Here is a 13,353-nt window from a genome sequence, read left to right as displayed (position 1 = left end):
CTGTTAAAATATTGGAAATAGAGTGGTAAAGTTTGTGGAACTCCCTTCCATAACCACAGTTGGTGGTGTCAGCAGGAAGTGTAGATAAATTAAAAAAAGTTTAAATTTTCCTTTTAAATGTGATTGGGTATTCTATGCTAAGTGAATTTTCACCACAATCCTTAAGCAATCCTTAAGCTCTGGGGAAACTTCTTTGCAAAGTGTAACTTCACTTGCTAAATTTACAGCCAATTTACTTTAATCACTTCTGGACCATGAGGTTTTACCCCCTTAAGGCCCCTTTCACACTATCCGTCCGCCGATCCCCCGCTGAGCAGCAGGATGACAGCTGTGTCTCCACGCTGTGTATGGAGACACAGCTGTCAGTTCCCCATGCATCTCTATGGGGGAAATCGGATAGGAACAGACCGTCGGTCCGTTCTCATCAGATCCCATCCGATCCGCTGGACGGATGGAAAATAGGGTTTCCATCCGTCCAGATTTGACGGATCGGATCGGATTGGATGTCAACGGACATGTCTCCGCTGACATCCGATCCCCCATAGAGATGCATGGGGGGATCGTTCAGATCCGCCCAAAAAAACGGACAGGTGGAGCCTGTGTGAAAGGGGCCTAATGACCAGGACATTTTTTGCGATACGGCACTGCGTTAATTTAACTGACAATTGCATGGTCGTGCGACGCTGTACCCAAATAAAATGTATGTAATTTCTTCCCACAAATAGAGCTTTCTTTTAGTGGTATTTGATCACCTGTGCGATTTTAATTTTTTACGCTATAAACAAAAAAAAATAAAAATAGCGACAATTCTGAAAAAAGAAAAGCAATATTTTTTACTTTCTGCTATATAACATTCCCAATAAAAAGTTCAGGCCAAAATGTATTTTGCTACATTTTGTAGCTACACATTGGTAAAAAAAATCCCAATAAGTGTATAGTGATTGGTTTGCGCAAAAGGTATCGCGTCTACAAACTAGGGGAAAGATTTATGTTACTTTTTTTTATTTTGTTTTTATAGCCATGTTTAGCGGGACTTCAACATTGCGGCGGACAGATCGGACACCTAACTGACATTTTTGACACTTTTGGGGGACCAGTGGCATTACTACAGTAATCAGTTCTAAAAATATGCACTGTTACTGTAATAATGACACTGGCAGGGAAGGGGTTAACACCAGGGGCGAACAAAGGGTTAAATGTGTTCCTAGGGGATGTTTTCTAACTATGTGGGGGATGGACCTGTGTTTCCAAATAGGAGGAACACAGGATTCCTGTGTTCATCACTGAAAGAACAGCGGTCTGCCGTGTTTACATTGGCAGACCGCCGTTCTGTCACCATGGGGAGTGATCGTGGGTGCGTCCGTGGAGCACCCGCAATCACTCCCTGTGGAGACAGAATGGCGGTCTGCCGATGTAAACACGGCAGACCACTGTTCTGTCAGTGATGAACACAGGAATCCCCCGCTGATTAACTCCCCCTGAGGCCAATCGGTGCGCTTGCCCCCACTAGCTATCCCGCGAAACGGCGTACAGGTAAGTTGTTTCATGGAACAGAGCTGACCTTCCGCAGTATAAGTACAGCGGCTGGTCAGCAAGTGGTTAAGTAACTCAAAGCCACTGCATTCAGTATTTACATGTGCATTCTGTGATTGATTTAGTAAAGGCAAATAGACTGTTCACTTTACAAAGGAAGTTGCACTTTGCCAGGGAAGTATCCCCAGATATTGGTGAATGAGGATAAGCTCTGCTGACTTCCATCATCCAATCATTTGAAAGCAAAAATGCTGTTTTTATTTTCATTGCGCTTGACTGTTTTTTTTTTTTTTTTCCAAAGTGAAATTGCACCACATTCACCAAGTTCTGGGGAAAATTATCTTTTGGAAAGTTGTTAGCCTATTTGTCTTATTAAATCATAGAATCCCACTCTTGAAGTCATGGATGGCTTGTTTGGAAGGTAATTGTATCAAAACTCACAAATAAAAATGTAAGAAATAGTAGCTTGCCGCTACTATGCGTTTTGTTCTTTTTTTTTTTCTTCTGTAAGCTTGCTTTGGCAGTTATTGCACCTGGTAATCCTTCAGTAAGAGGCATCAGATGGATTTCTGGTCATAAGATGACAACGCTCACTCAGTGTGACCCTGTACAAGAGTAGAGTTGTCATCCTATGACATGGACGTTGGAGGAGAACTGTAAGCTGAGGTGCTATTACAGAGTGCGTGAGCACGTTCAGCCCAAATACTGGCAGACCAGTCTATACAAACTAGATATGACGACGGGAACGCCCACCTTGCTTGTGATTGACAGTCAGCAGATTGGTTGCACATTGTCCATTAGCCTGCTAGAAGCGTCTTGCTATCTGTGTATATGCATCCTAGACAGGAGTGCACATCTTAGAGAAATGATATGTCAGCCCAGCAATGAGAGCTACAGAAAAGAACATTGTGCAAACAAAAAGCTGATTCAAAAAGTAATTATGATAGAAAAAAGCCAGTGATCCAGCATGACCTTTTATACTCTGTTATGCACATGTAAATACTGTAGCCGGCTGTCCATTGTCTGTTCATAGGGTTGTTTTTTTTGTGTTAGTAGACTTTTCCTTTTAAAGTGTATCAAAACCCAAAAACAAAAATGTATAATGCAGTCTACCAGCCCTTGATGTGGCTGCAATTAATTTTCTGCTTTATTTTTCACCTGGTGAACCTGTGAATAACACACGCCTTGTCAGTCCATGTCTACACTCATTCCTTCATTGTATCTATGGAGGGTGCCATGATTGTCACACAGGCTGAACTATAAAGTGTTACTAAACCCACAACAGTAAAATCAGTCTGTGTATGCAGTCATGCATGCTTGTTATACTCACTGTGGAACCTAAGGGGTTAATCCTCTGCTTTGTGTAAAAAGTCTGTTTGATCCTGTTTTCTCTGTTCCTCCCCTTCTTCCACAGTCCTCAATCCATCTCCTGATAGAACAGAGTCTAGAGCAGTGGTCCTCAACTCTGGTCCTCAGGGCCCACTAACAGGTCAGATTTTAAATATTACCTTGGGGAGATGCAGACTAGAGTACTGCAATCACTGAGCAGCAAATTATATCACCTGGGATGTATTTCAGTTATCTTGCAAATCTGGCCTGTTAGTGGGCCCTGTAGGCCAGGGTTGAGGACCACTGGTCTAGAGGACAAGCTGCACATGATCAGTTTGGTGTGTATTGCTAGAGAGTTTTTTTTTTTTTTTTCTTGGGAGAGTGCATGTGATCAGCACAGGCCAATGAGCACTGTTTAGACAGAGGGTCAGGAGTCCTGCAGCCAAATAGGACAATCAGAGCAGTATGAAAACTCCTCCTACAAGCTTTAACCAGACACTGATAGAAGTCACAAGACTGCTCTAACTGCTGATGAAAGAGATATTTAGCAGTTTAAAATTACTAAAACTTTAGCATTTCCATGTTCTGTGTACCGTGGGAGACCAGATATAGTGAATGGAGGGTCCTGGGTTTAGTAACACTTTACGCATGTCTGTCTTTGTTCATCTCCATTACATGGTGGATTGATGGGATTAGCAGTTTACACAAGATAGGATCCTTGTGCTTTCTTTTCCACTCATAAGAAGTGACAAGGACATGGCATTTCTGGCAAGATCAACAGGTATTTTGTGTACTTGCTGAAAATATGCTTTGCTAATGTAACCACTACATCTAAGGACTGGTAACCTAAATGGGTTCCATTTTTTTGGTTGATTTTAGATATATTTTGACAAATAAAGTATACATAAAAAAATTCAAGAGATATGATGAGACCGGGAGATAAAAAGATTTAGGTTATTTACATATACCTTCAAATCCTTCACTTATTTTAAGTTTAAAGGATTAGTACAAGCGATATTAAACCTTAATTTTTTATTATATTAAAATAACAAACTTACCCGCTATGTGTAATAATTTTGCACAGAGCGGCCCGATTCCTCCTCTTCTGGGGTCCCCTGTTGGCAATCCTGGCTCCTCATCTTCTGCGAGTGCTCCCATAGTAAGCTGTTTTCTATGGGGGGCACTGGTGGGAGCTTGCACCCAAGCCATCCTGTCTGTGTCTATTAACACAGACGTGGCGGCTCGGCCCTTTCCCCTGCTCCCTTGTCACAGAGTTTGATTGACCTCACTGGGAATAAATGGCCCAGATGCTATCAATCTGCCCAGTTAGGTTGGACAGACCTGGGAGAGCCGATGCTCTTGTGCACAGTGCTGGATTAAGATCATACTTAGGTAAGTATGGGGGGGGCTGGGGGAATTCACTGGCACAGAAGGTTTTTATCTTAATGTATGTAGCGCCCCCCCTAACCTCCAGAGGCCTGGTGGTGACCCCCAGAGATAGGGAGGGCTGATATTCCTCCTCAGGGCGCAGGTTACTAGGCATGGTGGGTGGTATACAAGATAGAAAGATGGGCGACAGTCAATTTTCCGCTTGAACAAAGAGAAGTTTATTTCTCACAACAGGACACACGTGGGAGAGAGGGATAGGGCACAGCATACCCTTAGTCAAAAACAGCAGATTGGCACACTCCTTAGACAAAAATTTAAAAAAGGTAGACAGCAGTACAGGAAAAGAGTCTTTAAGCTGGAACCAGCAATCTGTACTTAGTAGCGTAATTTGTCTCCTATAGCAACAGTATTCAACTCACAGGAAGGTGCGGGAACTCTCTGGATGATTCCATCTTAATGCTTTCCCAGGCTCTCCATGGTTCCCCGGTTCATGGCAGAGTCACCTCTGGTACTTCATCTCAGGTCTCCATCCTTTCCTTCATTCTTCCAGACAGTGTGCAGGCTCTCCCTTACAGAGCCCTGAGCACATGGTTAGGCCTCAGGCTTCAGGCCTACCCAGCAGCCGCTGTTCCTCCCACACCCACCCCAGACAGGGGTCTGGATGGAAAAGGACAAAGACTGCCTGACTTCCTCCAAATAAATACCTTATCCCAGCATGCTCTGCAGCCAGTAAGATTGGCTGAGAGAAGTATGCATATTCATAACCTGACTCGCTGTAATTAATCACACTAATGCCAGAGGTAACAGTGCAAAATATTGACAAAAGGAAGAAATACAGCTAAACCAGGCTTAGGAAGAAAATTCCATGATCACAAGACTACAAATTAGCCAGGCTAGCTACCACCTAGCACAACTAAATGTATTAGCAGCCCTTTGTAGGACAAGGGTGCTACATGTAAAAAACATTCAGCCTTTACAACCATACAACCACTTTTACTTTGTGCATGAATGGCTCATGTAGTCAGTGAGCCCCAGTAAATGCTATAAAGAAATTGTTTGCTTAATTCAAGTTGCATACCTGTATGCTGGTCCCTCCAAACCTGTCCAAAAGCTCATAATAGACAGCCTCTAAGATTAAGCCACAAAAAGGGCGAAACTTGCTGAGGAGTTCTCTGTGGGTGGAGGGAAGGAGCCGCAGCCAACTATTCATGAAACAGGGTGTCGATGTCTGTGTGGCCACCATTTTATTGAAGCCTACTATAGCCTGATAAGCCGCTCCTGTCTGTCTTGCAGCAGTCTATTCACCATGCTGATCCAACTGATGCAGGTTTGGAGGGCATTTGAGGAGTACTCATTTATTTGTTTTGGGATAGATAAAAAAGCCCCTAATGTCAGCTCCCCCCCCAGTCCTGTCCGGTTTACAGAACACTACCCCTGCTGGACTCCCTGTAGCATCTGAGCTTAGCATTGAGAATAGTGAACTGACCCTTTAAGCTAGCAGAATCACATTAAATCTTTCTAGTTTAATGGTGTCATGCACTATATGAAAATGAAAACTGGCCCTGCAGTGGGAGTGCCTAGATTGCAAACTGATGGATGGAAGAGGAAAATGCAATGGTGGCCTTAGAACAGTGGTCCTCAACTCCGGTCCTCGGGGCCCACTAACAGGCCAGGTTTGCAAGATAACTAAATTACATCACAGGTGATCTCATTTGCTGCTCAGTGATTGCAGTATTCTAGTCTGCATCTCCCCAAGGTAATACTTAAAATCTGGCCTGTTAGTGGGACCCGAGGACCGGAGTTGAGGACCACTGCCTTAGAAGATGGAGAAAGCACATGGTAAGTGTGAGCTGTGTGGATTTGTTCACTAGAAGCCCACAGACGAAGGTGGGCATTGGCACAAAATCTGCCAAACCATTTTGCTTTTAAAGGTGTTGTCACCCCCACCTTTGCAGCAATGTAGCCCACTCGGCATGAGCAGATCTCCAAAGTATTGGCAATGTATGTGTTTCAGCTATCAATATGTTTCAGTTTGGCTTTACTTTAAAGTTGATTTTTTAGCCTGTTTTGTGCTTTTATGATGCATATTGCATATTTAGATTTCGAATCGTACCTAATTGGACATTTATTTCTTTTGCAGCAAGCCTCCTCTGCAGATTTAATGATTAGGAACATTCTTCTGGTGCATGCTGGAAGATATGGCTGCAGGGTGCAGACCACAGCTGACAGTGTATCAGATGAAGCAGAACTGCTTGTTAGGGGTGAGTATGCTAACACCATCCAATTGATTTATTGCCTAGTCATACTGGCACTGGGCTCCGGTGCTCAGTACATTGCAGGTGCCTCTATCTTCCATGTCCAACTCTGCAGTGTTTAAAATTAGCAGAAATTAAAGATTAGCCCTTTAAAATGTCACAACTGCCAGGCGTCTGATGCAAATTATCTATATGATGAACAGTAATTACATTTTCATGCACGATTGTGGGTCAGCCACGTTGACTAATGAATCAGTGCTGTGCAAACTAGTGTACTAGATGAGCGGAATGTTCTCCTTTCCTAGCAGCTGCGTGGTGCGATGTATGTGATTGTGTACGGTGTCAGGCCGGTACCTCATTGTACAACCAACACCAAGTCCTTCATTCAGCACCTGTGTGAGGTTTTCAAGTCTATGGGATATTATTATGTATGTGTCCTTCCCTATATCAAGGGGAATAGCATTTCCTCAGTTAGTAGACAGACATAGACTGATATTCTAATGATAGATAGATAGATAGATAGATAGATAGATAGATAGATAGATAGATAGATAGATAGATAGATAGATAGATAGATAGATAGATAGATAGATAGATAGATAGATATTTCTACAGATATAGAAAAATAATAAATTATTATTATCAGTGGCCGCCCATCCAGTGGGGTCGCAGGGGCGCCGCCCCCCATCCATGCGTTCGGCCCCCTAATCTACATGCAGGGCACCGGACGCATGGATTCCTATGAGGGTTTTTTTTTTAAGCACGTGATTAGAGACATGGTCTTCAAAAAAGGGGTGGACTCGGGGCGCAGAGCACTGCGCCCGAGCCCACCCAGTTGTGTGACAATAGCGAATGAATATTCGCTATTATCACACTGATTCGCCATCCCAGCCAATCAGGACCCATTTCCCGATTGGCCGAAAGGAAAGGCTATGTTATTGGCCAAGGGGGAGGAGGAGGAAGGAGACGCAGGGGAAGCCGCCGCCGCCGGGGGGGGGGGGGGGGTGTTTGCTGTGGTGTGCGAGCTGGAGTGGTCCGGGGGGGGGGGTATGGTGTGGTCCATCTAATGCCACACCAACCCCCCCCCCCCCCCCCGGCCCACAGATATAGAAAAATAATAAATGATTATTATAATTATCATTATCATTTATATTATTATTATTATTATAATACTGATATTAGATAGATAGATAGATAGATAGATAGATAGATAGATAGATAGATAGATAGATAGATAGATAGATAGATAGATAGATAGATAGATAGATAGATAGATAGATACTGATGTTTCTACAGATATAGCAACATATTAAATATATAATACATTGTTATTATTATTATTATTATTATTATTATGATACTCCAAAGATAGAAAGATAGATAGACAGACAGATATTTTTGTACTTTTGAATCGAACTGAGCATTTTTCTCCTTGTGAATAGTGTCCTGAGGTATCCAGGGAAACAAAGAACGCACAATGGGACACAAAAAAAGCATAAAAGAATTCAGCATCTTTGTGCAGCCGTCTCCTTCCCTGTGTTGCAATGGGAATTATTTACTAAAACTGGAAAGTGCAAAATCTGGTGCAGCTCAGCTTAGAAACCAATCCGCTTCTAGGTTTTATTGTCAATGCTTCCTTTGAGGGGAACCATAATGCTGATGCGGCCCACAATGCATTTGAGTTTGACACCCCTGAATAAAAGAACCGTAAGCATTTCACTATGTAAATTTCATATTCACAACTTCAAAGGTGTATATTCAGCTACATCAGCAACTCGCTATCATCTAGATGTTTAGTTTGATTATGCTAATAAGACAAGACATTAATCGCAGTAAGTGCCCGTTCACACTGGGGCAATGCGGGAACCCTGTGAATCCACATAGGTGTGAACACCCGTGCGCTCTGATTCTGGTGCGGACCAAAAAAAGGGTCCTGCGCGACTTTGGTCTGAATGCAATGCGAATTCAGCCATACAATCTGTATTACTGAATTTGCATCGCACAGACATCGCATGTGATTTGCATAGCAGTGCGGTGCGAATCACATGCGATGTCTGACATCGCTGTAGTGTGAACCGCCACTAAAGGTGACAAGAACACTATCAGCTTGAACTGAATGTATTGTTCACATTTTTTACAGGTTTTTTTTTGTCGTTATTCCCCAGGTGACAATGACAAGAAAAGAGCAGTTATTAATATACTTTAGTTGGAGTGCGAAATCAATTCTGCTGTAGATAATCTGTCACCTCCATTTTATCTGAGCATTGTAAGCCATATATTTATCATAGGGAGTGCAGGAAGGCTTCCAAACCGCTTACTTCTGAAAACATGGCAGGTCAAGGAGCACTGATTACATGGGGAAGGAACATACTATACAGCTGAAGTCCATCCATCATTTAACCAGCCTCATCTTTTCCATCAAACACATCCTTTTTTCTGCCCATGTTATCTGCTGTAATCTGGAATGTATTACTCGTCTATTGTCTTGTGTACCTGTCTCTTTTTTAATTTTTTTACTGAGTTCCGATGGGGATTAGGATCAGAGAAGGTCGCACCTGCCCGTATGTGTGTAGTGTGTGTGTGTGTGTGTATATATATATATATATATATATATATATATATATATATATATATAAAAATTTTTAATACATTTTAATATTTATACAATATATGTATATATAATATAATATTTATAAAATATAACAATATAACATTATATGTATATATAATATTATATTTATACAATATAGCAATATGTGTGTATACATATATACATACAGTATATATATACATATATAATGCTAATATTAAAATGTATTTAAAAAAAAAAAAAAATATGTATATATATATATATATATACACACACACACACACACACACACACACACACACACACACACTACACACATACGGGCAGGTGCGACCTTCTCTGATTCTATATATAAATGGATTTCATGTAGAACTATGATCCATGAAGCCATCTAGCTGATCGTAGACTGACATGACATCCAATGATTATGTACTTTTTCAAGCTTTGACTGACAAGCTTTAGGGCTCTTTCACACATGGAGTCCGCCAGGCAGACTCAGTTTTTCTCTGCGGGGGGATCGATCTGCCAATCCCCCACTGAGTAGGAGGATGGCAGCTGTGTCTCTGCCCTGTGTGCGGAGACACAGCTGTCAGGTCCCCATTCATCTCTATGGGGGAATCGGATGTGAACAGACCGTCTGTTCGTTCTCATCCGATCCGATCCAATCCGCCAGACGGATGGAAAATAGGGTTTCCATCCGTCCGGTTTTGACAGATCGGATCGGATGTCAGCGCTGACATCCGATGCCCCATAGGGATGCATTGGGCGTCTGTTCAGATCCACCCAAAAAGCTGACAGGTGGATCTTAAAGGACTCCATGTGTGAAAGGGGCCTTAAAGTGGTTTTAAACCTCAGATATGAAATATGAACAAAGCATATCCCCCTTGAGTACTTGTCTCAATTAAAAGCACTAATGCCCCATACACACGTGCAGATTATCTGCAGACTTTTGTCTGCAGACTTACCAAAACCATATAATATGAGGTCAAACCTAAACACTTTCAATTTGTATGCAATCCGGCAGGCCCTTGCACTACATAGAAAAGGTAAGTCTGCAGACAAAAGTCTGCAGATAATCTGCACGTGTGTACGGGGCATAAGTTCCATTTCTGTCATTTCTATCTGTTGCCTCCTTCCTTTGCTCTCAGCATGAATTACTTCTGACAAGGTTTCTTGACACCAGGAGAAAAATGGTGACAAGGGAGGGACCTCCAGCAGATTGACAGACTCAGCTCTGTTCCTGTGTGCTGTGTGAAGGGGGGGGGGGAAGTTTCCCTTCCCTCCAATCAGCTCTCAGCACTCTCCTCATTGAGCTCTGCAGAGTGTAAATTCAGCTCTCCTCCCTCTTTTTTTGAACTCGCAGACAAGCTTCATAAATTCTGTACTTTGAATGGATGTAGGGGAAAAACGGCTGTAGATGGACAGGTGTAACTTATGTAGGAGGATCTGATTAATCTCTATGTATCAACAGAGGCCGGTTATTTCGCTGGGTATATGTAAGGGTTTACAGCATCTTCAGCCCTGGAAGGTTTTACCTCCCTAATGACCAGGCCATTTTTTGCGATACGGCACTGCGTTATTTTGACTGACAATTGCACGTGCAACGCTGTATCCAAATAAAATCGTTGTCCCTATTTCCCCACAAATAGAGCTTTCTTTTGCTGGTATTTGATCACCTCTGCGGTATTTATTTTTTTGTAGTAGGAACAAAAAAAGAGCGACAGTTTTGAAAAAAAATATATATATATTTTTTTATAAAAAATATTTAAAAAAATAAATTTCTTCATCAATTTAGGGCAATATGTATTCTGCTACATATTTTTGGTTAAAAAAAATATCCCAATAGGCATATATTGATTGGTTTGTGTAAAAGTTATATAGTCTATGAACTATCGGATATTTTTATTGAATTTTTATTTATTTATTTATTTTTTTACTAGTAATGGCAGTGATCAATGATTATAGTGAGACTGCGACATTGTAGCGAACAAATCGAACACTAACTGACACTTTTGACACTTTTTGGGGATCAGTGACACCAATACAGTGATCAGTGCTAAAAAAAAAAAAAAGCACTGTTACTGTACTAATGACACAGGTAGGGAAGGTATTAATCAGGGGCGATCAAAGGATTAAATGTGTCCCTAGGGGGTGCTTGCTAACTGTGAGGGGGGTGCTTTAATAGGGGTAAAACAAAGATCTGTGTTCCTGCTTAGCAGAAACACAAGTTCTCCATCTTCTCCCCTGTCAGAACAGCGATCTGCCTTGTTAACATAGGCAGACTGTCATTCTGCCTCTTTCGGGAGGGATTGTGGGTGGCCGTCAGCCATCGGGCCTGCTGGACCAGCTAATTGGCTCCACCTCTCTCCAGTCAATGTGCGATTGGGTCTCCTCCGGCGACGTGCGTGCGCCACCTAGTGGCTATCGCACTGAATGACGTAGAGGTACGTGATTTCACGCAATAGAGCCGACCTGCCGCAGTAAATGTATGTTACCCAGTTGGCAAGTGGTTAAGCTACACAACATTCAGGTGTGAATGGATACCACTGAATATACTGTAAGACCAATCTATTTTTTTTAAAATTAAAAAATAGAACAAATACTTTTCTGTTTCCATCATTTTTATTAGTATTTTGAAAAGAGTAAAAAGTAAATTAACACTTTGCAGAGTAGCGAACAGCCCTCGCATGCTCTGTACATGCAATAAAAATGGAACATAAGTGGGGGGGGGGGGGGGTAGAAAAATCAAAAGAAGATCTTGGCAAGCGGGTTAGGTTTTTCATAACGCCAAGAACAAGAATTTTTCAACAGTACCCATAACACAGCAACATTTTTACAAAAAAAATTAGTTTTATTGTACAAATTATATATTAAAATTTCTCGAAATTATACATAATACAAACATCCCCAAGGCTCTCGCCACATTGTTTTTTTTACAATAGCCTCCAGTAAAGTGTTTATACTTTTACTAACACTACAAGATTGGATGGTCTTGGAGTCTCAAATCTCTACGTGTTTTGTTGAACTTTCGACCAGCTTCATCAGGAGTAAATCAGAAGTATTATTTTCTACAAAATATACATAGAAAAGTTATATTAGTTATTAGAAAAGTTTTATTAAAGCTACATTACTGACCTAGTCTCCAAATACCAACCAAATCGTCCTCTCCGTTCCTTCCAAGACCTCCTGCTCTGTAGCTCCCTTGTCACCTCCTCCCATACTTGCCTTCAGGACTTCTCCTGAGCCTTTCCCATCCTTAGGACCTCCCTACCCCAATCTACCCGACTATCTCCAACTCTATCCACGTTTAGGCGATCCCTGAAAACTTTTATCTTCTGCTGCCCCCACCTAACAACTGTTATTTTTTTCTTCATCAGTTCATCCCCCACAGCTATTACCTTTTCTATCACTTGACCCTCCATCTTAGATTGTAAGCTCTAAATGAGCAGGGCCCTCTGATTCCTCCTGTATTGAGGTGTATTGTAACTTTACTGTCTGCCCTAACGTAAAGCGCTGTGCAAACTGTTGGCGCCATATAAATCCTGTATAATAATAATATAATAATAATAATAATATTTAATTGTCCTATGTTTCCCCTTGGGACTTATTCACAGCCCAAATCAGATACCACACCATTAATTATGTGTAAAAGGAACAAAAACAACTTTATTTGTACAAAGCCATACAAAATTTAGCACATCATAAAATATACATAACCCTGGTATGGAGTTATAGATATTGAACCTACTACTATTGAACACCAGGGATTTCACACAAAGGAAGCAATACAAAGAGAACATGATAATTTTTCATACAAGTTCATGGTACAGCAGGCACATATCAAGATGAAACGTTGGGATATCACATTCTTTAATAAATTCTGTGCAGGTCCCATGTAGACTATAGTGTGAATGTCCGTGCACAGCACAGATGAAGAATAAATTCCATAGGCTTGTATCTTACCCTTCTGTGCAGCACAGGAAAACCCCCCAAAATTACCCCTTTTTGGAAAGTAGACACCCCAAGGTGATCTCATTTGTTTTGCCACAATGTTTTGGAAAGGAACAAACATGCTGGTATTGAGATGGGTAAAACATTGAGCTTGGTAATGGTACGCTAGATAAAACACCTATGTGTCATATACAGAGAGGAGGAGGTGGAGGAGTTTATGTACAGGTCACATGCACTGAGAACATGGAGATGAAACGGTTAATGTGTGAATGTGCAGGGTAAAGGGGGCGAAGGGTTAATTTAAAG

General features: G+C 41.6%; 1 protein-coding gene across 3 annotated transcripts in view; it reads left to right on the top strand.

Annotated features, from left to right (window-relative positions):
- Window positions 1-13,353, top strand: part of CNTN5 (contactin 5) — a 2,223,160-nt gene that overhangs the window by 2,029,405 nt on the left and 180,402 nt on the right. For all 3 annotated transcript variants that reach the window (XM_082244684.1, XM_082244682.1, XM_082244683.1), the window contains one exon: window positions 6,392-6,512. In XM_082244684.1, coding sequence (XP_082100810.1) covers window positions 6,392-6,512 — 121 coding nt within the window. The remainder of the gene's footprint in view (window positions 1-6,391; window positions 6,513-13,353) is intronic.

The sequence above is a fragment of the Pelophylax lessonae genome, assembly GCF_965119305.1.
Source record: "Pelophylax lessonae genome assembly, chromosome: 2".
In the NCBI taxonomy this organism is placed as follows: domain Eukaryota; kingdom Metazoa; phylum Chordata; class Amphibia; order Anura; family Ranidae; genus Pelophylax; species Pelophylax lessonae.
This window is presented reverse-complemented; position numbering and strand designations above follow the sequence as displayed.